General features: G+C 38.3%; 1 protein-coding gene and 2 long non-coding RNA genes across 5 annotated transcripts in view; 1 reads left to right on the top strand and 2 right to left on the bottom strand.

Moving 5' to 3' along the window:
• Positions 1–17892, top strand: part of GSPT1 (G1 to S phase transition 1) — a 36028-nt gene extending 18136 nt beyond the window's left edge. For 2 of the 3 annotated variants that reach the window (XM_049699768.1, XM_004270169.4), the window contains exons 6-15: positions 25–102; positions 1197–1377; positions 2302–2456; positions 2636–2776; positions 3820–3913; positions 4759–4839; positions 9829–10002; positions 10830–10919; positions 11070–11238; positions 13143–17892. In XM_049699768.1, coding sequence (XP_049555725.1) covers positions 25–102; positions 1197–1377; positions 2302–2456; positions 2636–2776; positions 3820–3913; positions 4759–4839; positions 9829–10002; positions 10830–10919; positions 11070–11238; positions 13143–13195 — 1216 coding nt within the window. In that variant the 3' untranslated portion in view covers positions 13196–17892. The remainder of the gene's footprint in view (positions 1–24; positions 103–1196; positions 1378–2301; positions 2457–2635; positions 2777–3819; positions 3914–4758; positions 4840–9828; positions 10003–10829; positions 10920–11069; positions 11239–13142) is intronic. The other variant, XM_049699769.1, reaches the window with a different exon arrangement.
• Positions 18–27807, bottom strand: LOC125961519 (uncharacterized). Its single transcript, XR_007472316.1, has 2 exons — positions 27709–27807; positions 18–1721 (listed from the first exon to the last, which is right to left on the bottom strand). It is a non-coding gene; the product is annotated as an uncharacterized LOC125961519 (long non-coding RNA).
• On the bottom strand, positions 18548–27702 carry LOC125961515 (uncharacterized). The gene is made up of 2 exons (XR_007472312.1): positions 26156–27702; positions 18548–18829 (listed from the first exon to the last, which is right to left on the bottom strand). It is a non-coding gene; the product is annotated as an uncharacterized LOC125961515 (long non-coding RNA).
• Positions 27808–27825: the final 18 nt, after the last annotated feature.

Genomic DNA, 27825 nt, shown 5'->3' with positions numbered 1-27825 from the left:
TCTCTTTTCTTTCAACATTTTCAGGTATTTGACTGGAATGGTTGACAAGAGGACACTTGAGAAATATGAAAGAGAAGCTAAAGAAAAAAACAGAGAAACTTGGTAAACTTTTATGACACTATAAATTACTTTTAAGGAAACTCTGCCTACTTAATGCTTTTGTAGTCTACTAAGATGTAAGTTCATGAGGTCTAAAATGGTGTCATAACAAAGGAAAAGTTTCCCTTCCCCTCATACTACCTAGTAGATCAGTTCCTGATGACTTCATAACTTTACCCAGAGAAAATCTGGAAATATCCAAACATCCAGGATAATAATAGGAGGCTTGTGGGATAAATTATAAAATATCTATTTAATTAAGTCATTATCTGGCCACTAAAATTTCATTTATAGAATTTATAGGAACCAGGAATAGAACTGATGTTACAGTGGAATTTGGGGAGAAAGCAGGTAACATAATAGTACTTTAGGGTATGATCATTATGTGAATAATGAAGAAAGAATAGATGGAATTATTGACAGTGGTTGCCTTTGCATGGTGAGAGAAAGGGTCAGCTTTTTTCTTCTTTCTAACCTTATTTAAGTTAACAAGCTTTATCTAAATAGGACATTGATGGTCTTTTTTTTTTTTTAATTGTATTTCTGTGTTAAGGGAAAAAATCCTAATCAGTATAATACTAAAAAATGGATTACTTACTATGAAATACAAATGATGTCATCTAAATTAACACCTACTGTTAGAGATGGTTTAAATTTATATAAGTAATTCTTATATAGCGAAGAAATACCAAAATAATTTTTAGCAAGTAACCGTTGCTCCCAAATGGTGGATTAGTGTCCTTTACTTTTGAAAGATACCCTTAGACAGCCTTATTTGTATTATACTTTGTGCTAGATGATTTTTAAAATGAAATATAAAGGAACTTATTACTTAACTCATGGTGATATTGGCATTGGTACTAAATAATCTTTCTTTGTTGTCAGCTTGTTCTCATACATAATGTTTGCTTATAGAATATATAATTGACACTGGATATATATAAAAGCACTGAGTGTTTGAGTCACAAGAATACAAGTTTTAGTCATTTAATTTTTATTTCTACCCAGTCTTGTTCATGATTTAAATGTTGGTAGGAGAATGTTTTTAAAACTTTCATGTACTTACCAGTATTATTCTTATTTTAAAATTATTTCAGGTACTTATCTTGGGCCTTAGACACAAATCAGGAAGAACGAGACAAGGGTAAAACAGTAGAAGTGGGTCGTGCCTATTTTGAAACGGAAAAGAAGCATTTTACAATTCTAGATGCCCCTGGCCACAAGAGTTTTGTCCCAAATATGATTGGTGGTGCTTCTCAAGCAGATTTGGCTGTACTGGTAAGGGAAGACATTTCCAATTCATCTGTGTATTTGTTAACAGCCCAACTTAAAATGTAAATTTTTCTTTTTTGGCTGCGTTGGGCCTTCGTTGCTGCACGCAGGCTTTCTCTAGTTGCGGTGCATGGGCTTCTTATTGCGGTGGCTTCTCTTGTTGAGGAGCACGGGCTCTAGGTACATTGGCTCAGTAGTTGTGGCTCGCGGGCTCTAGAGAGCAGGCTCAGTAGTTGTGGCACACAGGCTTAGTTGCTCCGTGGCATGTGGGATCTTCCCGGACCAGGGCTTGAACCTGTGTCCCCTGCATTGGCAGGCGGATTCTTAACCACTGCGCCACCAGGGAAATCCTAAAATGTAAACATTTGAATTTACCCTCTAAAAGCTAGAATTTAGGTTACAGTGAACTATAATATATACATAGTCACAATTTTCACTTTTGTCTCTCTAATCTGCCCAATAAATCTTCATAATTTGATTTACTCATGAAAATGTTCCAGTTTTTCTCTGCCCTTTATTACCTCTTACTGTGCCAGAAATTAGTGTCCACTGACTGCCAAGCCTAATCCATTTTGTAGTCAATAAATGTACTGTGGGTACAAAAATGAATAAGAAATTATCCGTTTTAAGGTCTTCAGTCATTTTGCAATTTTTTTTGGTGGGGGGTGGTCAGTGTACTAGCACTAAATCACATACATAGAATTTTAAAATATAAAGGCGTACTAGATTTTGGAAAATTGGGAATCAAGAAACATTTACCAAAATCTTAAAGCATTTAGACATTGTGATGTTCAAAAGTATGTATGTTATAACTAATTTACTTATATTTTCTTGGAAGAAGCTTCTAATAAAACTGAAAGGAAAGATGTTTTATTGCTAGAAGAGTGTACCTGAATGTGTAAGAATAAACTGTTTAATTTCTTGGAATAGGTAATCTCTGCCAGGAAAGGAGAGTTCGAAACTGGATTTGAAAAAGGAGGACAGACGAGAGAACATGCAATGTTGGCAAAGACAGCAGGTGTAAAACACTTAATTGTGCTTATTAATAAGATGGATGATCCAACAGTAAATTGGAGCAATGAGAGGTAAGTTTGGATGTCTTACTGTTTTTTTTTTTTAATAGACATGTTAGTGGAATAAAGGATGGTTTTGTTACTGTATGCTTTTTTTCCCCTGGGGTTTTTCTAAACCTTAATTTGTGTAGTGTTGAAACTAGAGTTCAGTTGCTTTACATTATAATTGAGTTATTTATCAATATTAATAGATATGAAGAATGTAAAGAGAAACTAGTGCCGTTTTTGAAAAAAGTTGGCTTCAATCCCAAAAAGGACATTCACTTCATGCCCTGCTCAGGACTGACTGGAGCAAATCTTAAAGAGCAATCAGATTTCTGTCCTTGGTACATGTAAGTAACCTTTTTAAAAGTTTGTGTCTTAGTAAGTAATTTAAGAAAATATTGACTGTAACCTTGGCGTTAAAAATACCATGACCTTTGTCTTTTAATTGGGTTGTCTTTTTGTTATTGAGTTAAGGGTACTTTACTCACCTGATACAAGTCCCTTATCAGATATGCGATTTACAAGTATTTTCTCCCATTCTGTGGGCTGTCTTTTTACTTTCTTGATGGTGTCCTTTGAAGCACAAAAGGTCTTAATTTTGATGAAGTCTAGTTTATTTTTTTTCTTAATTGTGCTTTTGGTGTCATGCCTAGGGAAGTGTTGCCTAATCCGGTCATAAAGAGTTAGCCCTGTTATTTTCATTTAAGCCTATTGAAGCTCTTAGGGGAGTGTTTCATTTTGGATTAATTTTTTGTAAGGTGAAGTCTTGATTACTTTAGCTTCATGAGTGTTTAAATTGGGAAGTGTGAGTCTTTGAATTTTGTTATTTTTTTCCCCAAAATTATTGTGGCTGTTCTGGGTCCCTTGAATTTCCATATGAATATTAGGATCAGCTCATCAATTTCTGCCAAAAGGCAGCTGGGATTTTACTAAGGATTTCATTGAATTTGTAGATTGGTTTGGGGGGAGCATTGCGATCTTGGCAATATTAAGCCTCCCAATCCATATACTGTAGTTTTAAAGGGGAAACTATTAATATTTTATAGAATCCTGATTTCAGAGCTGGAAAACTCCATAAAAATTAAGTAATAGAGTGGAGTCATTTTATTACATGTGGGCTATTTGCCATAAAATAGTTTTCTCAATTTTAATAAAATAAGTTTATGGGGAAGCTTTTTCATTATATTGAGCTATTTTGTTATTTTTTTAAATTTTTCTGAGGAATAAGTGAAATGAACTGGATAATAAAAAGGTTGAATGAGAAGACTACATGGGTAGAATGGAAATATTGTTATAACCACTTTTTTTTGTATAAAGTTAGAGTCATGTAATTTCTTAAAACTTTAACATTTATGTTGACTCTCTTTAATGGATATTGTTATGTTCTCAGTGGATTACCATTTATTCCATATCTGGATAATTTGCCAAACTTCAGTAGATCAGTTGATGGACCAATCAGGCTGCCAATTGTGGATAAGTACAAGGTACCCAAAATGTTCAAGAACTTGGGTTTTATGGGAGGTGATAAATTGTTTTGTTTTAAATTATGAAATAACTTTAATAATTAACAACATAACATAGATGTCTCTTTTTTAATGGTTATATATTATTCAGTGATATAGATAGACCATAATTTAATCAACAAACTTAGTTTATTTCAGCTATTTTCCAGTGAGCCAATGATCAGTTTTAGAGAGAGACTCCTATAAGTAAAACTGCTGGAAGGGTTTGTGTATTAACGTTGATGGATACTGACAAACAGCCTTCCAGAATACAGTGCTAACTTACATGACCACCAGCAAGCAGTATATGAGTGCTAGTTTTCCCATAGCCTCACCAACCAACTGGATGTTAATCTTTAAAAAAATAAGCTTCACTATTTTTAACTAGGTTTTTAAGTATTGCACTATCAATATGTAATATTTTGCCCTTCTCAAACACTTCATTCTTTGATTAGCTTCATGTTAAATTTCTTGAACAAGTATTTTTCCAATTTTATAAAAGAGAGAAAAGTCTCAGATATTTTTGAGAGAACCTGAATTTGAACAAATAATTCAGATCTTCAAACAAAATTCTGCCCTGTCTCCTGCAGTGTGCTTTCTTTTTAAATCCTAAGCCTCCTTTTTTTCAGTATTATAATTATACATATGCTTATGACACAGATATAGAGTATTTACCTGTGTTTGAGATTAATCCTAAGCATTCTACCACTTGAGCTAAAGATTTTCTTTTATGAGTAAGCCCTGCAAGATTTCACTTTGGGTTGTTGAACTGCTGTAGAGTAGTAATAGAAGTCTGACATTTGGTTTTTCATTTTAAATTTAAACAGGATATGGGCACTGTGGTCCTGGGAAAGCTAGAATCAGGATCTATTTGTAAAGGTCAGCAGCTTGTTATGATGCCAAACAAGGTAAGAATTAGTAATGCTCTTGCTCATTTAAATTTTCTCTTGAAAATATTAGCAAGGAGCCAGAACTTTTCAGTCTTAGGGATTTCATTAAAAGAAACAACTTTTTAAATCCAGGATTATGTTTTATTAATGTCAAGTACAAAATTTAATCAAGAATATGTGATGTTATTTATTGACAAATGGAGAAGGGACAGTATTAGCTCCATGTTAGAGTTAAAAGGTGCACCATCTGGCTTCCCTGGTGGCACAGTGGTTGAGAGTCCGCCTGCCGATGCAGGGGACCACGGGTTCGTGCCCCGGTCTGGGAAGATCCCACATGCCGCGGAGTGGCTGGGCCCGTGAGCCACGGCCGCTAAGCCTGTGCGTCCGGAGCCTGTGCTCTGCAACGGGAGAGGCCACAGCAGTGAGAGGCCTGCGTACCGCAAAGAAAAAAAAAAAAGGTTCATCATCATGAAAGCTTCAACTCCGTTTTTGTTTATTTATTTATTTATTTATTCTTGAATGCATTGGGTCTTCGTTGCTGCGTGCAGGGGCTACTCTTAGTTGCAGTGAGCCGGCTTCTCATTGCAGTGGCTTCTCTTGTTGTGGAGCACGGGCTCTAGGCACACGGGCTTCAGTAGTTGTAGCACGTGGGCTCAGTAGTTGCGGTGCGTGGGCTCTAGAGCACATGCTCAGTAGTTGTGGCACACAGGCTTAGTTGCTCCGCGGCATGTGGGATCTTCCTTGACCAGGGCTTGAACCCGTGTCCCCTGCATTGGCAGGCGGATTCTTAACCACTGTGCCACCAGGGAAGCCCAACTCCATTATTTTACAGGAAGTAAATAGAAATCTGAAGTGATTAAGTGACTTGCTTCTGTTAACACACTGGATTAGTAAGTGAGCCAGGGATGAAAACTCAGCTTTAATCATGATATAATTAGCTTCCTTTTATTTTTTGTACATTGTTATGTTGGGTACTATAAAATAATGTGTCTAACCTATGTTCCTGATTTATTTTGGGAGAAGAGGATTTGCCTTTATCATAAATGGGTCTGTTCCTAACTCTTTCTTTCTACCTTATTGTAATTTCTTCATTATTGGAGAGGGTTTCATTAAGTAACATGCAAAAATCTCAAGCTATTCCTTTGTGTTATTTCTGACTGCTCAGTTGCTGATAATTGCACATGACGTGTTACTAAGAAACTGTTACCTGTTTTCCAGAGGACTTCTCTAACAATCTAGAGGTATTAGTTATGTAGGAAAACAGGCCTGAATCATCAGAACTTCCAAATAGAGACTTTGTTAAGATTTAACTGAGAATTTCTTTCTTTCTTTTTTTTTTCCAAAAATTTATTTATTTTTGGCTGTGTTGGGTCTTTGCTGCTGCACACAGGCTTTCTCTAGTTGTGGCGAGCGGGGGCTACTCTTTGTTGCGGTGTGCAGGCTTCTCATTATGGTGGCTTCTTGTGTTGTGGAGCACGGACTCCAGCCACATGGGCTTCAGTATTTGTGGCTCGTGGGCTCTAGAGCGCAGGCTGAATAGTTGTGGCACATGGGCTTAGTTGCTCTGCGGCATGTGGGATCTTCCTGGACCAGGGCTTGAACCTGCATTGGCAGGCGGATTCTTAACCACTGTGCCACCAGGGAGGTCCCCTGAGAATTTCTTTACCATCCTTATTCCAGGCACAGTGAATTACAAAAGGTAATTGTCAATGTACTGTTTAGGTATAATTGGGGTTTCTTTTTTTTTTTTTTGCTGTACGCGGGCCTCTCACTGCTGTGGCCTCTCCCGTTGTGGAGCACAGGCTCCGGACGCACAGGCTCGGCGGCCACGGCTTACGGGCCCAGCCACTCCGTGGCATGTGGGGTCTTCCCAGACCGGGGCACGAACCCGTGTCCCCCGCATCGGCAGGTGGACTCCCAACCACTGCGCCACCAGGGAAGCCCTACTTTGGGGTTTCTTGATGCCTTGGAGATCAGAGTATCCTATCATAGAATCTTTTTTCTAAGGTAATTACCTCTGCAACTTGAAGGTCAATGATAAATGAATGGAAATAATGGTCAGTTTGAATCCTTGCTCTATTTTGTTCAGCAGTCACAGAAGTTGAGTTTGCTTGTGGAGATGGAAGCAAGGGGCTTGGGGAAGAAGAATGGGGAGTGATTGCTTAATGCGTATAGAGTTTTCTTTTGGGGTGATGAAGGTGTTTTGGAGCCAGATACTGGTGATGGTTGTACACCATTGTGAACGTAGATGCCACTGAATTGTACAATGTAAAATGGTTTAAAAAGGTAAATTTTATGAGTATTTTATCACAATAAAGAAAAGAAAAGTACTTATTATGGGCAAGTGAACCTAGAGCTGGGCTATAGCTAAAGGTAAAGGGCCTTAATATACTAGTTCTTGTAGAAGCTGTCCCTTTATACTAATGACTAAGCAGGTCAATGTAGCATATCTTACAGTTGTTAATCAAGCCTTAAAAACTCTGTTCACTGAGTTCACTAGTCCCCTGAGTCTCAGTGGAATAGAATGAAATGTTTTAAAAGATGTAGATGCCAGGCTATTTTACATTTAAAAATTAATAGGTAGGCACCCTACAGAATGTGGGTAAAAAATTGTATATCATAAATCTGATATGGGGTTACTATCCATAATATATCAAGAACTCCTACAACTCAACAACAAAAAGAAAACAAGCTGGGCTTCCCTGGTGGCGCAGTGGTTGAGAGTCCGCCTGCCGATGCCGGAGACACGGGTTCGTGCCCCGGTCTGGGAAGATCCCACATGCCGCGGAGCAGGCTAGGCCCATGAGCCATGGCCGCTGGGCCTGCGCGTCCAGAGCCTGTGCTCCGCAAAGGGAGAGGCCACAACAGTGAGAGGCCCATGTACCGCAAAAAAAAAAAAAAAAAAAAAAAAAAACAAGCTGACTACAAAATGAGCGAAGAACTTAAATAGACGTTTCTACAAAGATGTACAGTGGCCAAAAAGCACATGAAAAGATACTTAACGTCACTAATCATTAGGAAAATGCAAATCAAAGCCACAGTGAGACCTCACACCCATCTGGATGGCTACTATCAAAAACCCCAGAAAATAACAAATGCCGGTGAGGATGTGGAGAAATTGGAACCTTTGTGCAGTGTTGGCAAGAATGTAAAATTGTGCAGCTGCTGTGGAAAACATAATGGCATTTCTTCAAAAAAATTAAAAATAGAATAATCATGATCCAGCAGTTCCACATCTGGGTATATACCCTAAAGAACTGGAAGCAGACCTTGAATAACTGATGTTCAGGGACTTCCCTGGTGGCGCAGTGGTTAATAATCCGCCTGCCAATGCAAGGGACACGGGTTCGAGCCCTGGTCCAGGAAAATCCCACATGCTGCGGAGCAACTAAGTCCGTGCACCACAACTACTGAGCCTGCGCTCTAGAGCCCGTGCACCTAGAGCCCGTGTTCCACAACAAGAAGCTCGCGCACTGCAATGAAGAGTAGCCCCAACTCGCCGCAACTAGAGAAAGCCAGCGCACAGCAACAAAGATCCAACGCAGCCAAAAATAAATTTTAAAAGAACTGATGTTCATAGTAGCATTATTCATAATAGCCAAAATGTGGAAGCAACCTGTAGTGTCCATTGATGGATGAATAAGCAAACAAAATGTGGTGTATACGTACAACAGAATACTACCTCAGCTTAAAAAGGAAGGAAATTCTAACATAGGCTACAACATGGATGAACCTGGAGGGCATTATACTAAGTGAAATATGCCAGACACAAAAAGATAAATCATGTATGACTCCACTTATGTGAGGTACTTAGAGTAGGTAAAATCCTTAATACCTTTCATAAACTAAGAATTTGTTGGTCTTAATTTTTCATAAGTATGGATTAGAGATTAGACTTGTTCTATTTTGTTTAGCTATAAAAGTCCTTATTTGGGGAGAGAATTAATTATGCTGGATTATTTGGGCAAAAAGTATTAAACAATACTTGTTTAGTTGTGTATGGTGGAACTGCTAGTTTCTACCCCTTTATCCCATTACTGTAAAGAATTTGCTAGCAAATATGGCTATATTACCAGTTCTTGGAATGAATTTCAACAGACAGGTATCAGTAAGGTATAAGCTGCCTTTTGGGAAAGAAAGCCATTATTTGTGTATGTGTGTGTATGGGGAAACTACTAGAGTTTAGCAAGTGACAGTTTGTAGAATTCTCGTATGGAATATAGTGATTCTGGATTCTCTACTGTATGTCCACCATCATGAGAAAGTTCATTTTTGTCCTGAAGGCTTTATTTTGTTTTCTGCCATGTGTTTTAAAAATATGAATTACTTCTAAGGGCAGAAGTGGAATAAAATGAGGGAATACTAGTGAGTATTGCTTTTAACATTTTTTTCCCCATCTATATGCTCTTTAAAAAAAAAAATTATTGTGGTAAAAGACATATAAATTTTACCATTTAATGACATTTAGGTACATTCACAGTTTTGTGCAGCCGTCACCACTGTCTAGTTCCAGAACATTTTCATCACCCCAAAAGGAAACTACCTATTAAACAGTCAATGTGCTTTAAAGCTTAGCTGTTCAAATAACCTTAGAAAAGTACATTCTTTGGATGTTTGGGGGATTGATAGGTAATGGAAGCTATGTCTGTTAACTCCTGGAATTTAACAATAATAATAATAATAATTACATCCATAAAATTAAAATCCAAATTTTAGATTTAATGTAATTTTGAAAAAGACAAATGTTACTTTATACTTGTTCTATTTGGAAATTATTAGGATGTGACAGATAAATCTTCTAATTGGCAGTTTGTACTTCTAGGATATGATTTTTTTCATTAAGTTCGTGTCATACAAATGTTATAAAGTTTCACACTCAAAGAATTATTTTGGCTAATCAACAACCACAGAAAAATGTGACTTGCAAGTCTTCAGCAAACAGATAATTTTCTGTTCTATAATGCAGTGAATGTGTCAAAAAATCTCCAATCTTGGTTTCTTTTTAAGCACAACGTGGAAGTTCTTGGAATCCTTTCTGATGATGTAGAAACTGATTCTGTAGCCCCAGGTGAAAACCTCAAAATCAGACTGAAAGGAATTGAAGAGGAGGAGATTCTTCCAGGGTTCATACTTTGTGATCCTAATAATCTTTGTCATTCTGGTCGCACATTTGATGCCCAGGTAAACCAATTGTTGTAATTATTATGATGATGTTCACTGTCTAAATGAAACTAGAATTTAAATCTCCTTTGTGCTGATTATTGGTGACATGCCATTGTGTGCAGAAGGGGAACTAAAATAGAATAAACCATATATAGAGATCAGAACTGTGATGTATATCTCATACACATAAGGTCTTTAAGATGGTACAAGTACTGGGTAGGTAGTATGCTTTGTAAGTTCCCTATTTATTTCCTGTTGATAATATATATTGATACTTACATTTTGCTCAAAGTGTTTTTCACTTTAAGTAGAGAGTAGTTGCTGTGGAAGTCATGGTTTGTCTGTTCATTCAGAGCAAATAACTTTCCAGACAGAAAAACACACATAATTTCTCGATGTTATTAGCAACCTGACCTCCCCAGGACAATGAAAGAGTAAGTGATTGGTACAGCTCGCAGAATTTTTGAGTTCTAAGATACGATGACTCATCAAGTTAGATTTTGATGTCAGATACAAGGTTTTTAACTTTGGACCTTGGATACTGGGAAACGGATAAAACTATAAGTTCACATCTAGGAGGAAAAAACCTAGCATGTGAGCAGCAATGATTAATTCCTTGGTGGGGAGTATAGAGGAAAGCCTTCCCAGAGAAGAAAGTCTGCCTGTGTCTTTAAAGTTTGTGTGCTTGCCAAGAAGATCAGTGAGGTAAGGATACAAAGTTCATGCTTGGAGGTAAGGCAACCTGATCCAACACAAAAATAAGTTGGTGCCCTACTGAGATTGTGAGTTACACATTCAATTCTTTTTTACCTAGGGATAAAGATGTGAATTTTTTTGTTTGACAGATAGTGATTATAGAGCACAAATCCATCATCTGCCCAGGTTATAATGCGGTGCTGCATATCCATACCTGTATTGAAGAAGTCGAAATAACAGTGAGTTTTAAGATAACTGAGGTTTTTGTTTTAAGACCATTTCATCTTGATAATTTTTGATCAGCAACAGTGATGTATTCTTATTTGCACTTCTAGTATTAAAGATTTTTATTTGACATTATTCCAATCTCATCCTTTTTTCTTGGATAGGCCTTAATCTGCTTGGTAGACAAAAAATCAGGAGAAAAAAGTAAGACTCGACCCCGCTTTGTGAAACAAGATCAAGTATGCATTGCCCGCTTGAGAACAGCAGGAACCATCTGCCTTGAGACCTTTAAAGACTTCCCTCAGATGGGTCGTTTTACTTTAAGAGATGAGGGTAAGCCTTTAAATTGATGTCTAGTGTTATATCTAAGATGCTTAGCTTTGGTAATCTTCATCTGAGTGCAGCGCACATTGCAAGTTCATAGGAAACTTGGATACTTGTTTTATAATATATTCATATAATAAATGTTTTATGAGTTGAATGAGTTGAACAGCAGACAGACTTGACAACACATCTTAGTAGTGATGCTCTAGATGAATAATCTTAATTTTAATATTTTGCAAGCAGTGGATTTTGAGAGTCATTTTATTTATTACTAAATAAGACATTTCTATGATGAAATCCTCTGTAATATGTGTGATTAAAACTCATCTTGGGGCTTCCCTGGTGGCTCAGTGGTTGAGAGTCTGCCTGCCGATGCAGGGGACACGGGTTCGTGCCCCGGTCCGGGAGGATCCCACATGCCGCGGAGTGGCTGGGCCCGTGAGCCATGGCTGCTGAGCCTGCGCGTCTGGAGCCTGTGCTCCGCAACAGGAGAGGCCACAGCAGTGAGAGGCCCGCATACCGCAAAAAAAAAAAAAAAAAACCCTCATCTTGAAGGACTCCATCCTGTAGAGAAAATTTTTACTAAGCAAGCCTCTGAGGTAGACATCTTTTTTTATGCTCAGAAGAAATCATTTTAAAATCAAATATGATAAACATTAACCACATCGAAATGGGGGGAGATAAAAGGGGTACATAGATTGATAGTCTTAACACCTAATATTTCAGAAGTTTAATATTCATGTTCTTTTGTGTGTGTGTCCATTTCTGCCTATCTGAGTGGATTGGAACAGCTGTAATTTTCTTATCTCACAGCCATGAAACTCTGGTATTATGGAAACAAAATGACATTTCTCTATAGATTATTATATTAACTTAGATAACTTTTAAGACTATGGAAAACTTTACATAAAACTTCATGGTTCACTTGAAATATAGAATAGTCAGTTCACATATTAGTTCCAGTTTCATTCAGCAGTAACTTTACTGTATATCTACTGCATGGCAGGAGCCATGCCAAGCACTGGGAATATGATGAATATGGTCCCTGAGCCTTATTTTGGAGAAATCTGTGTAAAGGTGGTATCCATTTGAAGTCATTATCTTAAAACTCTTCTTGGTGAAACTGGTTACTGGGTTTGTCCCATTAATATAACAAAACGAGAATTTTAGTTACCTGATAAAATCAGGCAGAAGAAATTAATGTAGCAAGAATTTTTAACCCCAGAATTTTTTTTCTTTCTAAAGAGTAGTTGGCTTTTAGGTTTTTCACAAGATCTACATGGGTTTTCTATCTCTTATAATAGGACTGAGAGCCCTGTTTAACAGCTTTTAATGAGATAATTTACATACCATGAAATTGACCTGTTTTAAGTATACAATTCAGTGAATTATATGTTTACAGAGTTGTACAGTCATCCCCGCATTCTAATTTTATAACATCTAGAACGGAACCCTAATACCTGTTTACAAAGTCACCACCTATTCCCACCCCTAGCCTTAGGCAACCATAAACCTACTTTTTCTCTGTTTGCCTTTTTTGGGACACGACATATAAAATAGAATCATATAGTTTGTGGCCTTTAGTGTCTAGTTTATTTTACTCAGCATGTTTTTGAGCTTCAGTCATGTTGTGGCTTGTACTGTATGTAATTCATTCCTTTTTATTGCCAAATAGTATTCCATTGTACGGATATCCACATTTTACTTCTCCAAGCATAGATTTTTGAAAGAAAATCATATCTTCAGTTCCCCTCCATTAATCAGAAATCATGTCTTTGATGGTAAAGCCAGTTAATTAGTCATTTACATTGTAAAATAATGATTTAAAATATGATTTAAAATAATAAATTTTAATATCTTACATAGCCTTGCTGTTAACTACTGAAAAGGTTTTTTAAAAATTTCATTTCTAGGTAAGACCATTGCAATTGGAAAAGTTCTGAAACTGGTTCCAGAGAAAGACTAAGCATTTTCTTGATGACCCTGCACAATACTGTGAGGAAAACTGACTGCAAAAGCCTACTTCACACCGCCTACTCTTATTTTCTGCCCATTGACAAACCTCTCCCCATGTTTTGCAAAGACAAAAATTCACAGCAAAAGTCCACATTATGTCAGCTTTCTCATATTGAGAGCTCTGCTATGCCACTGTTGAATTTTTCCCAAGATTTTTTTCTTCCCCCTCAAACTCTGCTTCCTTGGACAGATTTGGCAATAGCTTTGTAAGTGATGTGGACATAATTGCCTACAATAATGAAAACCTACCAGGAATTTTTTAATTTTTCATTTCCCTTAGGCATACTTAGTCTTTTTTTCCCCCAGGCAGATCATTCTGAGTGTGCGAGTGTGTGTGCACATGTTACAAAGACAACTACCATGTTAATAAAATATTCAATTTGAAACCCTTTTCGGTATTTGAATTGCTTTTGAATAATGTTTTTTATCTGGATGTAACATTGTTGCATTAGCTTTTTAACTTTACCAAGTAATTGAGTACATTTTATTACTTGGACTTTTCTAAACTTTCCTTATCCACTACTTTAAATGAGGCATTTACAAACAATGTTCAAGTTTGTATTAAAAGAAAGAATTAGTTTGACCCCATTCTTTTGATGGTTAATGCATACATACAGTATCTTTATGCAACTGTGACACTGCTTTATTAGGTCTACCAGTTTCTGCCAATTTATATTTTAACATGATTTCTTAAACACAGTAAGTGGTTTTAAAATACAAGAACAGCATACTGTAGTTTTTATAAGTATAAAGCATAATAAAATTGTACCCCTACGAAAAATTCCATTAACTTGTTAAATTAATGGAATTTACAATAAAGACAGCATGTTGAGACGTGGCAGAAATGCCTCCTTTAGTATTTATAAGAGCTGCATGCATCTAATATGAAAACTGTATCAACTGCAAGTGCCAGTTCTACAAATTACTCAGTTTATTGTTTGTATTAGTAATTTTAAAGGCTGGATGATTCTTGCTGATTAAAGCTAAATCTCATCCAGCAACTAAATGAACATATTTTTAGAACCATCAGAATCTGCACAGACTAAAGTTAACAGTGATAAATAGAATCAAGCACAGTGTAAGTTTTTCTCAATTTTTCGAAATTGACTGTTTTCTTGAAATTTGCTAAATTATGATTTGGATGAACCGCAATGCAGCATTGTGGATTTTAGATCAAAGGCTGACTTTCTGTTAAAACTGTGTCACAACTTTGAAATTTTTTAATGAGAATAAATGGGAAATGGAGGGGACACTTTCTGGGTTTATTGGATGCCCCCTTTATCAAAGACTTGGCCTCTTTTAGATTGGTTTATCTCTAAATAAGATACTTTGTAATTGTGTATTTAATGACATGTCCCTTCCATGTAATCATCTGCCTCAGAAAAGAAAAGCCTAGTCAGACTGTATTTCCAGTCACAAAACATAAAAATTAATCTAATCCTGTTTTCTTAACTGTAAAATTCCCATTCATTTCATGAATGAGGCCACATCTTATGGACAGAGCATAGTTACTGTCCTCCAGCTTCCTATAACTATACTCATGGCTATTAAAACTGCATGAAATTTAAATAAAATTTATTATGTCTGCAAATCTCTGGGCTTTTATTTTTCTGGGATATGTGGGAGCTTTAATCAGTGCAAAGTAACTCTTTTTCTACTTCCAAGTTATTAAGAACAAAATACTAGCAATTGCTTGGATTTTAATGAATCTTTAAAAGCTCAAGAGTCATTGAAATTAATTCCAGAGATAGATTTCCATTTTTAAACTGAACACATTTTTAAAAAAACAGTTATGTTTGCTATTAAAACATTTACACTTTTAGGATATTATGTGTATGTTGCCAAGACTCAAGTAAAATGACATGGATATCAACTGTGAAGGGCCTACCTCTAAAAAAAAAAAAAAAGGATAATTATGAAATAAAATTCAATGGATTCTTGTATATTTATGCAAATAAGATTATTTAGAAGAAACCTCATTGTTAACCAACACCATACATTTTTATGGGCTTTTAAGTTCTTTGGGAAGAATGCTCACTTAAACTTGATGCATTTTAAACTCATTACACTGCCTGGTTACTTGGATGGGCAAATATAATGTCTGAAGTGAACTGGGAGTGTGTGGAGATGTTGGACCTTTAAAAAGCAATACAGATTCCTACGCTGTCATTTTGTCTTCTGTAAGTACAAACGTGTTTACATTGTTGACAAGGCAAAAATAGGGTAATTGGCTGTAGACTTAGGATATTACAGACCTAAACATTTTTTTCCTCTTTAGCATAGATATGTTAGAATCACAATTTTCTTTGCATTAATGATGTTCTTTATACAGCTTTCATGATATATTATTTAATTATAGTTTTTTAAATTAATGAAATGAATTTAAGAAAGATACTGAAATAAACATCTAAGTAATGGCCATTTTAAATCCTATTTCTTACTGTGGGAGAAGGGGAAATACAGCATTTGCTTCTTGTTTTTAATTTGCAAACAACTCATCCAATGAAAATTATGTAAAATCAAACCAAAAGAGATGGACTGAGTATATAATGCCACGAAACTAAGTGACAAATAGTAAAGTGTTCTTGGGTAAATAAGCCCATGTATATTTGTTTTGAATTGAAATGTGATAATTGAATGTAAAAATTTTGTAAATTATAAAAGGATACAGGTTGTTCACTGTAACGAGGTAATTCATACTTGTCTGCTAGTTACATAAACTACAAGAACTGCTTTTACAATATGGGATGGACTTTGAACGTGATGCAACTGAACAGTTACAGGCATCCTCAGCTGAAGTACTGCAGATACTCTGGGTCATACTTTCAACCAGCCGCAGTTTTGCAACCCAAGAAAAAGGTGAACTTATGGTCGAAAACTGCTTCCATGATGAATTTTTGAAAAAAATCAACTAAACTCCCTGGCAATCTTCAGAAAACACTAGTTACGACTGTAATTACTCTGTGGTCTTTGATGGCTGTTCCACATGACAGCACTCTAGCACCTTTCCTCATTGGCATGGACTTCCTTGTGGACCGCTGCTTCGTGGATGACAGCTTCACTGCTTTGGGTAGGAATTTAAGGTAGTCAAGGGACAGTTTTTATTGTAGCTCTTAACGTCACGCAACTTTCAGCTTTTAAAAACCCTTTGTGAAAATTCTGGTAACAGCACTATAGCTCTGACTGTAGGATAACTAAATTTTCAGCGTTGGCCTATCTTATCAGAATAAACTGCCATTAATCCTCTCACAGACATATACACTTAAGGTAGATAGCAATCAATAGAATTTAGGGGACGATTTTCTGTCTCCAAATAATATGGCTTATATTTCCTCCAGCTAATTTTTCAGTGATTATAGCAGATGCCATCTAATACATTTATGATCTTGTTTCTTTCTCTAGAAATCTTGCCATGGCAGCAACTTGTTATATAAATGTAATTACACATGCACAACTTTGAGTTCAAAAACCTAGTAGGTTTAACTTTAGCAGTCAGTTGGTTATATTAGATTTCATGGTAAATGGAATAGGAAGTGTTATTTTCCTGTAGTTCAGTGGATTCCATTTGAACCAGTTTACTGCCAAATTTCAGGTAGGGTAAATATGGTTCAACTTGTGATGGTTTTGGCTCTAGGATATTCTTAATTTTCAATATGCTAGAACATATTGAGTCTTCCTTTCAGTAAATACACTTTTCACATACCTCTAATCCTATGCTTCCTTGAAACAGTAATATGCTAGCTGAGTTGTTTACTAAGAAATGTTTTAAGGGCCTGGAGGTGTGGGAGTGTTGGGAGTGTTCTCCAAAATAAGGGAGAAGCAGATAGGCACCATGTCTGATTAGGCAGAAAATTAGGCAGGATTTCTTCATCAATTCTCAGAATGGTAATTGTCTTTTCTGCCTTGCCACACATGCCACTGTGCCCTTTAAACCTCAGGTTTGTGGACAGCAAAGGTAGAATTACATTTTGTGCTTCCTGAGGCTACCCTCTGCCAGGCACATTACCTTAGTGCTTCAGATGTCAGCCCAAGTCCCTGCTACCTCCTTTCCTGCTTCCCTGGAAAGAGTGTCTGTGCTGGAGCTGGAGCTCCTGCACTCCTCAGGTGACCATCCACATGCATTAGGTGAAACTGAGGTCTGAGTCCAGAAGGTCTATATCTTAAGGACTCACACGGGGCTCTCAGAAATTGACACACCTCTTAGTTAACTACTTTCTTCTCTTTGCTCTAAAACAAATGTGGCTCTCTCTCAGGCCAGGATTTAGTGACTAGTTTTCACTAGACAGCAGGTTAATACCTAGCTCTCATTTTTTAAAAAGCAGAATTAAAGGGAACTGATTAGGTTTGCTGGGTTTTTAACTAATTCCAAAGCATGGCAGAATGCTCTAGGTAGGAATTACAGGAATCCAAGGTAAAGAAACCTTTTTCTTATGATTTGTAGCTACCTACTGTGCCTGACTTGGTGCCTGTGTGAGGATTAAGCCCTTAGTTTGCTCTTGCAATTATTCAAATGACTGAAGTTAAAAAAATTTGCTTTTTATAAAGCAGAAACTAACACACCATTGTAAAGCAATTATACCCCAATAAAGATGTTAAAAAAAATTTGCTTTTGTAATAACAATAAAAATTGTCATCTTCCCTTTTGAAGGATTTGTCTCTCTATATCACCTGTATTGTATCATACACTGAGTGAACCTGTTTTCTCTACAATGCTCAATGTCGTGTTTGGGCATCAGACCACACATAGGCACGGTACTGCAGTGTGTACAAGATTTTACACTTCATGGCCTGTGGAACCAGTTTCAGATACACAAGTTCTCTCTATCAATGTATCTTAAAGCAGAAAAATAGCATCAGTACCCTGGATGTTGTAGCTTTGTAGTGAAGAACTGTATCTCCCAGTCTAGAATAAATGATGGCCAAATTACAATGAAATAAGTTGTATTCTTTGAGTTTAGAGAAGAGTGAGGCTACTGATAATATGTCTACTGGCAAAATAGATTAGCTAGAGAGGGCATAATGGAAGAAAACATATACTGAACTTGCTTTGCACCCTTATTTGTGATTATATTTAGGTTGAGATTTCACCCCTCTGAATTGAGTAGTACAATCCTCCTAAAGGACTTTGTTTGCTTCCAAACTACACAAGTTACTTAGAACAAAAGCAATCTCCACCATCTTTGCTATTTCCCTGGCAAATACACTAAGTTTTAGGGTGAGAAAGCAATTTTGAAAGGATTAGGTTCGTAGGAGTAATTACTGTTTTAAAGAAGGTCCAGCAAACAGAAGGTGTACACAAGAGTGTTTTTTTAAGATAAAGCTTGCATACAGTGAAATGCACAGATCTCAAGTTTACAACGAGTCTGTCAAGTGTATACAATTATGTAAACACCCCCATCAACATATAGAACATTTTCATCACTACAGGAAGTTTCTTTCTGCCTGTTTCCAATCCATCCCTTCCTCCTGCCAAGGCAATCACGGTTCTGCCAGAGATTAGTTTTGCCTGGTTGTTTTTTTTGGCCTCACCTTGTGGCATGTGGGATCTTAGTTCTTCCCGGACCAGGGATGGAACCAGCACCCCCTGCAGTGGAAGAGCAGAGTTTTAACCACTGGACCACTGGGGAAGTCCCAGTTTTGCCCATTTATGAACTCCACATAAATGGAATCATATTATGCACCCAACTGTCTTTTTTTTAAGCATGTTTTAGAGATTAACCCACATGTCTTAACAGTTTATTCTCTTTATATTTGCTGGGTAGTAATTTTATTTGATGTATATCCCATAAATTTTTGTCCGTCCTTGAAAATTTTAATTTTGTTTTCCAATTAGGATTTTTTCTCCTGTTGGTTGCAAATACAAACAGCCTCGTTTGAATTTATCATTAGAAATGCAAATGAGTAAATAAACCAGAGAGAAAAGCTTTACTTCTTCTCCCTTTATCTGCTTTTGTAAAGCTGTTACCAAACAGAAACAGACTATTTAGCCTCCCCAAAGGTGAAAAAACGTGAGCTCCCTTCTGATCTCCCTATCAGTCTTGAGTGCTTGCTTCACTCTGTTCCCTTTGATGTGCCCTGTCAATTATAAAACTGGATTGTCCCTATCACACTTTCATGTTGCTAGAGGCAAATTCACCTGACTTGTACCTCTACTGATTAACTCTTTTAAACCTCAGGGCTAAGTCCTTGTTTTCTTTTTTGGTAGATTTATTTTATTAAATTACATGTATGAATAACTTTTAGAAGTTCTTTTATTGATCCCTTATTGATGACCTAGCATACTTTCAGTGGCTATTGAAAACCTTCCTAATTTGAGTAAAGATGCACTTTTAACTGTCAGTAACATTCACCAGTTATATACTGGTATGGTTAAAAGAACACAGTCCTCCAAGAAGTTGTCAGCTGCTTATCTTCAAAGATAAAAGATGATCAGTGGTACTGAAAAGGCTTTTTCTTTTTAAAGCCTAGAGGTCACTTTTTAAAATAGCCTTAATGGGACTTCCCGGTGATCCAGTGGCTAAGACTCCACGCTCCTAATGCAGTGGGCCCGGGTCAATACCTGGTCAGGGAACTAGATACCACATGCCACAACTAAAGATCCCGCATCTCACAACTAAGACCCGGCACAGCCAGATAAATAAGATTTTTTTTTTAATAGCCTTAATAACATTTCTCAAGGAATATAATTCCTCTAAATTGAGACTGACTGGATTAAAAAGTTGTCTACCTAAATGGTGTACAAGGCAGGGTTGGTGTACATCATGAGACTGAGCAACAAGAGGTGCTCAAGGTACCCACACAGCTATATAGGTACAAGAAGAGAGCTAAAGAGGAACAGCAAACAGGTTGATAAAGTTTCTCTACTGAAAACCTTTTCATTTTCTTCTCTCCTTTCTGGTGATCTCATTGTTCTCTTGCTTCTCCTTCCCTAGGGCCCTCCCCATTTTTTTTTTTTTTTTAAATTAGAATCTAATAAAAATTTCTTGACTTACCAGCCTCTTCTTCCCTGCTTGAGTTTAGGTACAGGCCTCCCCTCTTTCAGGCCCTAAGATGCACATTTCACTTTCTAATCCATTTAATGATTATTTTCAGCAAAGGGCCCTGTGCTAGTATGTATGTGCCAGGTACTATGTTGATATATATGATATCTCATTTAATCTCTTACAATTCCAATGGAGAACTAGCTTCATTTTACAGATAAAGAAACTGAGGCTTGGGAGATTAGCTAACTTGTCCAAAGCTAAATAACTAGTATATCGCTGAGTTGGGATTCAGACTCAGATCTTTCTGACCAAAAAGACCATGCTCTTCCTACCTTCCTTAAAATGTCACATTCTGTATTTGAGCAATATTGTTTCACCTCTTAATTCTACTACGTCTAGGTTAATATCTCCTAGCAGATTTCAATACCAGGATGAGTATCTTGAGGACACTAAGATTTTTAAAATTGCTTTTAGATAACCCAGACATGGATAATTATATGGCTTGTTTGTTGTTGTTCTGTCATTTGTAATTATTCTAATTTTGCAGGGTTGTTTAGATTTACTAGTTGATTCTAGCAAATATTTATTTTCAAATAACTGGAATTTGAGCTCCATTATTAAGTTTGCTGTTTCTTAAACTTTGTTTACCGTCTAGCAACATCTTCATACATTCTTTGCAGGTAGTTGCACTATGATTTATACTACTTTGCATACAGTTTGTGCCATTTTGTTAAGCAGGCAGATTTTGCAACTACTAAAAAAAAAATTTCAGGGCTTCCCTGGTGCCGCAGTGGTTGGGAGTCCGCCTGCCGATGCAGGGGACGTGGGTTCGTGCCCCGGTCCGGGAAGATCTCACATGCCGCGGAGTGGCTAGGCCCGTGAGCCATGGCCGCTGAGCCTGCGCATCTGGAGCCTGTGCTCCGCAACGGGAGAGGCCACAACAGTGAAAGGCCCACGTACCGCAAAAAAAAAAAAAAAAATTTCAAGAAGTTTAAACAGAAACCTCTTTCAGTACCTTCAGAGAAACAACTTAATGGTATTCAGTGAGACCTGGGTACTCAAAATATTGAATGTCTCTTCCTTAATGTATGTTTACTATAAAAAGAAATCATACCACAAAACTTAGTAATTGTTCCATTAGAAATGTACATGCTAATTACTTTCATTTCTTCCCAGATGTTAATGTATGTATTAATTTTTAAAAAGTAATTCACATACATGGTTCAGGATACTTAATTACATTTAGTTTTCCTTTAACTCAATCTCCATTATTAGGACTACCTATAGTATTCCTTTACAAGTACAATACTATGTTCATTTTGGCTGGCAATTACCATATTTAATTCTTTTAAAAATTCATTATTTTTAGGGGGTAAAGGATAGACAGGCATAAATAATGTAATTTAATATGTGGAGTCTGGATAGAGAGAGTTTACATAGTATTAATCTTGTGTGTGCTCAGCAGTATCTTGAGTTTGAAAAGCCTTAAAAAGAAAAGGTAGAACGGACAGCAGTTTAAGAAAATTTTAAGTTATTTAATTTATTAATGAACTATCTACCCTCAGGCTATTGAGTGAAATTTGATAAAATAATATGGATTAGTTTTTCAGATTAGCTTGTTTTAAAGGACCATTTGGGGGATTTCCCTGGTGGTCCAGTGGTTAAGAATCCACGCTTCCACTGCAGAGGGCCTGGGTTCAATCCCTGGTGGGAGAAATAAGATCCCGCATGCCGCATGGTGTGGCCAAAAATAAATAAATAAAAATAAAAGACGAACTGGTGGAGTAAAATATTTTCCAACATAAATCCCAAAGTTAAATAACATATTACGGCAACTATACTTACACAGAAAAAATTGAGTACATTTCAGATTTAAAACTAGTGCTCACTAATGGCTAACCCAGGTCTTAATAAACAGCAGGCACGGATATTTAGGAAGGGATAAAATTCCTTGAGAAATTTCAGTGTACATTAGAATGGTTTCAAATACAACAGGTCAAGAAGAACAAGGATTTTTTAAAAATTATTTGACTTAAAAGGTCACTGGTGACTTTAAAGGGAATAGGAATAGTGTGATTGAAACCAAGGAGTCAGGAGAAACCACTTGACTACAAAAGGACAAAAAAAACGTAGAGGGAAAAAAGGAGAAGTAGCATGATACTACCTCTTAATAACACACATGAAACAAAGACAGCTACTGGAGAAGGGGAAAATGAAGAAAACAGAACAGGAAGAGGAAAATTAAGAGTAAAGCCTTAAGGCAGCAGAAAGGGATTCACAGACACAGTGTCTGCTCACCTCAGGCCAGGCATACCCTGTGTGTACCAAAATAACTAAACTCTAGTTCTGGTCCTCAAAGATTCAATCTAGTACATAGAGAAAACAAACTAAGCAACAGTTATTATCAAAGCAGGTGAAACACTAATTTTAAGAACTCTTCTTCCTACTGCTATTCTTTCAGTTTTTAAGTAATCTGAGTTCATGTGGCATCTTATACCACTTTCAGCATTTATCACTTCCTGCCTCGTATGCCTTATTTTGCCCTGTTAAGTTGTAAGCTCACTGGTGGTAAGCACCTACACATGAGTTGGGCCCTATGGATTGAAAGTGAATAGGATAAGGCCACAGACGTTCAAACTTTGGAGAAATCAAAAATGCTAACAACTCAATAAATGCCATATAGGGACTTCCCTGGTGGTGCAGTGGTTAAGAATCCGCCTGCCAATGCAGGGGACACGGGTTCGAGCCCTGGTCCGGGAAGATCCCACATGCCACGGAGCAACTAAGCTCGTGTGCCACAACTACTGAAGCTCGCATGCCTAGAGCCCATGCCCCACAACAAGAGAAACCACCGCAATGAGAAGCCCGCACACCACAACGAAGAGTAGCCCCTGCTCGCCCCAACTAGAGAAAGCCCGTGCGCAGCGACGAAGACCCAACACAGCCATAAATAAATAAATAAAATTTTAAAAATAAATGCCATATAGAGAGATGGGCAAGTGCTAGTATATACGTTATCGTTGATAGTAAAGAGAATTGTCAATATAAAGAATTCCCTGGGACACAAAAATATTTTCACTTCATTTGCCTTAATGGTAAAAGTTTAAAATATACCAATGTTCCAGTTTTCCTCTCTCACTCACATTCCTCATAATCCTTTACTGAAATTGCTTTCTGTAAGGTCGCCATGACCTAACTGCCCAACAAATTGGCCTTTTAGAAGTTCTTCAGTATTTGACGGTATTAACACATCCTCACTTCTCCATTCCTAAGCACCCTCTTTTACATCAACTAGTTCTCTTTTACAGGCTCTTTTTCCTCCTGTCCCCTACTGAGGGTTTCTCCATAGCCCTATTCTGACTCTATGCTTCTTCTCTTTGCTATCTCATCTATTTCCAAAGCTTTTTTTTTTTTCTGCTGCACCACATGGCATGCGGGATCTTAGTTCCCCAACCAGAAATCGAACCAGTGCCCCCTGCAGTGGAAGTGTGGAGTCTTAACCACTGGACCGCCAGGGAAGTCTCTCCACAATTTTAACCATCATTTCCATGACTTTCACATTTCCTATTTAAGTTCAGGAACCTTCTCCTCCACGTTCCAGATCCACATAGATGTACCCCTGGAACTTCAAACTCAATATTGAAAAAGAATATCATATTTTTCTTTCCAAATCTACTGCTCCTCCTGCCTTCCCAAGCTCTATTAACAAAACCACCGATTTGCCCAGTTATTCAGAATTTGGGAATAATCTGAATTTCCCTTCTTGTTTATCCAATTTTTGTTCAAGTCTTATACTTTGTCCTCACTGCTATCACGCTATTAGATCAATACCTAGAAAACCACAATAGTTTCCTATTCTTGTCAACCTAAGCCCTGTCTCAGGCCATTACAATGCATTACTCATTCTTCAAGTGAATATTCATTATGTTATATATGGGCTAGGTGCTAAGGATACAATGGTGAAGATATCATTTATAGTTTTCCTACCATTAATTGGCTCTCCCCTGCCCTCTCAGAGCTTATTCTCAAGCAGGGGACAGCCAATTATGGTAGGACGACTTTGCAGGTGGTAGTGCTCCAGGAAGAAGTTACAGCATGTTAGAAGGTATGAAGACAAGTGGGAACTGCAGAGTTGAAACCAGGATCTAAAGACTGAAGGGGTGAGAGGCAGGGTATGAAGTCAGGGAGGTAATAAGGGAGGCAGCAGATGAAGAGTGCCTAATATGTTGAGGTTGACCATAAAATTTATTTTTCAAACTGGGACACTTTTTTCCAGGACAAATTCTAAACCAGATGGGACACAAGAAAACAAATGCACACTTGGATATGTAGAAGGCAAATTAAGGAATCTGTATTTCATCCTAATGACAATGATATTGCAAGGAAGTTGGTTAAGCATGATCAGGTTTGATAGGACCACATCTGCCCTTTACAAAGATCACTCCCACCGAAGGGCAAAGAATGGACTATAATATGCAAAACTGGAGGTAGGAGGACAACTTAGGAGGCTGGTACAGTAGTCTAGGAAAAAAAGTAATGATAGTTTGCATCACAAGCTGGAAGGGATAAAAAGGATTGGATGAATGCAAGAAATATTTAGAAGAAATAAACAACAGGACTTTGTTATTGACCATATATGGAGGATGAGGAGAAAAGAATTGAGGATTCCCATATTCTGGCTTGGGCAACTAGGCAGTGAGTTTGTGGTGCCATGAACTGAGACAGAAAACATACGAAGAGCAGGTTTGAGAGGAAGATAATGAGTTCATGGTGGAACTTGTTTTGGGTATGAGGTCCTAACAGGACTTTTACATCAACACAGCTGATGGGTCTGAAGATGGGAGGGCTACACATTTCCACTAGTTATCTATTTTTGGATAACAAATTACCAAGCCCAAATTTAGTGGCTTAAAATAACAAACATTTATTATCTCATAGTTTATGTGTGTGGGTCAGGAATCTGGAAGCAGCATAGCTTAGATGGTTCTGGCTCAGGATCTCTCAAAACTTTGCAGGATCGGCTTCCCTGGTGGCGCAGTGGTTAAGAATCCGCCTGCCAATGCAGGGAACACGGGTTCGAGCTCTGGTCTGGGAAGATCCCACATGCCGCGGAGCAACAAAGCCCGTGCGCCATAACTACTGAGCCTGTGCTCTAGAGCCTGCAAACCACAACTACGGAAGCCCGTGCGCCTAGAGCCCATGCTCTGCGACAAGAGAAGCCACCGCAATGAGAAGCCCATGCACTGCAATGAAGAGTAGCCCCCGCTCGCCGCAACTAGAGAAAGCCCGCATGCAGCAATGAAAACGCAGCGCAGCCAAAAATAAATTAATTAAAAAAAAAAAAAAAAAAACTTTGCAGGATCGATTGGAGGAGGATCCACTTCCAAGCTCACTTGCTGGCAGGTTGCCTGAGTAGTCTCAGGACTTGGTAGCTGGCTTCACCCAGAGAAAGTAATTTTGAACAAAGGAAAGACGGAGGGAGAGGTGGGGGGGAAGATGGAGGGGAAAAGAACACTTAAGGTGGAAACTATAGTCTTTTTATAATCTAATCTCCAAAGTGACATCCCATCACTTCTGCTCTATTCTATTTGCTAGAAGCAAGTCTACTCAGTCCAGCCCATACTCAAAGGGAGGGGAACGAAACTCCATCACTTAAGTTTCAAAGAATTTGTGGGCATATGACATTTTTTTTTAACCACTACAATACCACAGCAATATTAGCTTTCCTAAAGCATAATTCATCACCTCCTCTTCTTCCCTAGTACCAGTTCAAAAACCTTGTATCTGTATGATTTCTCCAAAATATAAACCTTCAGCTTGATAATAAATTCCTTAACCTCCCCACTCTAGCCTCATCTCCCATTTCTTTCCTCTGCCATCCCTACTCCAGCCACTTACTACTTCCAAACACCACCATCCTCTTTCACCTGAATTCATGCTGTTCCCCTGGCCCGAAAGTCTGGTTCTCAAACTTGAATTCAGGTGACACAACATGTGACAGCCCCGATGCTCTCTTCAGAATACTAGGAAACACAGATACATGAAGCCTAACGTGACAATTCATAATATCATGCTAAAACGAATTCCATCTTATACTAGATTCTAAAACAGACAAGTGCGAGTAGGTGCCAAAGGTTTAGAACACTTCTCCTACAAGTTTCTGGTTAAAGACAAAGCCAGACAGGACTTCCCAGGTGGCACAGTGGTTAAGAATCCACCTGCCAATGCAGGGGACATGGGTTCAAGCCCTGGTCCGGGAAGATCCCACATGCTGCAGAGCAACTAAGCCCATGGGCCACAGCTACTGAGCCCGTGCGCCTAGAGCCCGTGCTCTGCAGCAAGAGAAGTCACCACAATGAGAAGCCCGCGCACTGCAAGGAAGACACAATGCAACCAAAAATTAATTAATTAATTAATTAAAATAAAAAGACAAAGCCAGACGTAACACTGGTAATCAGCTATACCCCAATTAAAATTAAAAAAAAAAAAAGACAAAGCCAGTATTAGAGATCAGCAGCAAAACACCCCTTCCTCCAGCTTTGGCAATATGGAAGGAGCATTTCTTTGGAAGCAACTGACACGGAAAGCATCCTACTCCCATTCTTTGATCTCTCAAAATCTTCTGTAGCTAATTGCAAAAATAACCATCCTGAATATCCATCAAAAAGTTCCTAAATTACCTCTTGTTTATTTACATGGTGAAAGGCCATACGGCTGTTAAAAAAGAGGCATAGCCTTAGGTACTGACTTGGACAACCTCCAACATATTATATGTTCTACAACGTACAGAACAATGGGCGTACAGGCTACTACTTGTGTTTAAAAAAGAAAAGAAAAGAAAATTGAAACCCAGCCATCGCTAAAGAGAAAAAAGTGTAAGTATTTCCTAAACATGCCTAGCACATCCCTGGAAGGTTCCAGGAGAAACAGGTAACAGTGGTCACCTCTGGGGCCATGGGGAGGAAGGGAGGCTTCCTCCCGTTCTGCAGCCTGCACCTTTACGTGTACATGCTCTTACCTCCCCCCTCTGTGAGCCCCGAAGCTCAGGAGACTGGCTCCGGCTCACCGCTCGGGCTCCACACTGCTTAACGACGCGCCTGGTGTTTCCCGCGCACGAGGCCACGGAATCCTCACCAGTCAGCGGGGAGGGGCCCGCCACCCTGGCCATGGCGGGGACTGTGGCTAGGTTCGCCCAAGGTCACCCGGCAGGTGAGTGATGAGGCCGCACTCCCCGCGCTCCCCACGCCCCACGCCGCCAGCCTAAAGTCGAGGGCGGGGGGAGTCCACTGACAGCAGGTGGCCCCACGGGGTGGGCGGACAGGCCTCATCTCCCGCCTCCGGGCGCTCGATTTCTTCGGTGGAAGAGTGAGAGCGAGATGTCACCAGGCTGCTCCCCGCGCCTCACAGACACCGGGAACAGAAGAGAAAGAGAAGTAATCCCTCTGGGAAGTGACAGACCACAGGCGGGGCGAATACCTACCTCTGTTTGCTTTCGCCCGCCAAACTCTGTCGCCGCAACGCCCAGAGACTCGACCCCGCGCTCCCGGAAGTGACTCGAGGGCCTAGTCCCCGCCCCCCAACTTCCGGCTACGGGCCT

The sequence above is a fragment of the Orcinus orca genome, chromosome 16, assembly GCF_937001465.1.
Source record: "Orcinus orca chromosome 16, mOrcOrc1.1, whole genome shotgun sequence".
In the NCBI taxonomy this organism is placed as follows: Eukaryota; Metazoa; Chordata; class Mammalia; order Artiodactyla; family Delphinidae; genus Orcinus; species Orcinus orca.
This window is presented reverse-complemented; position numbering and strand designations above follow the sequence as displayed.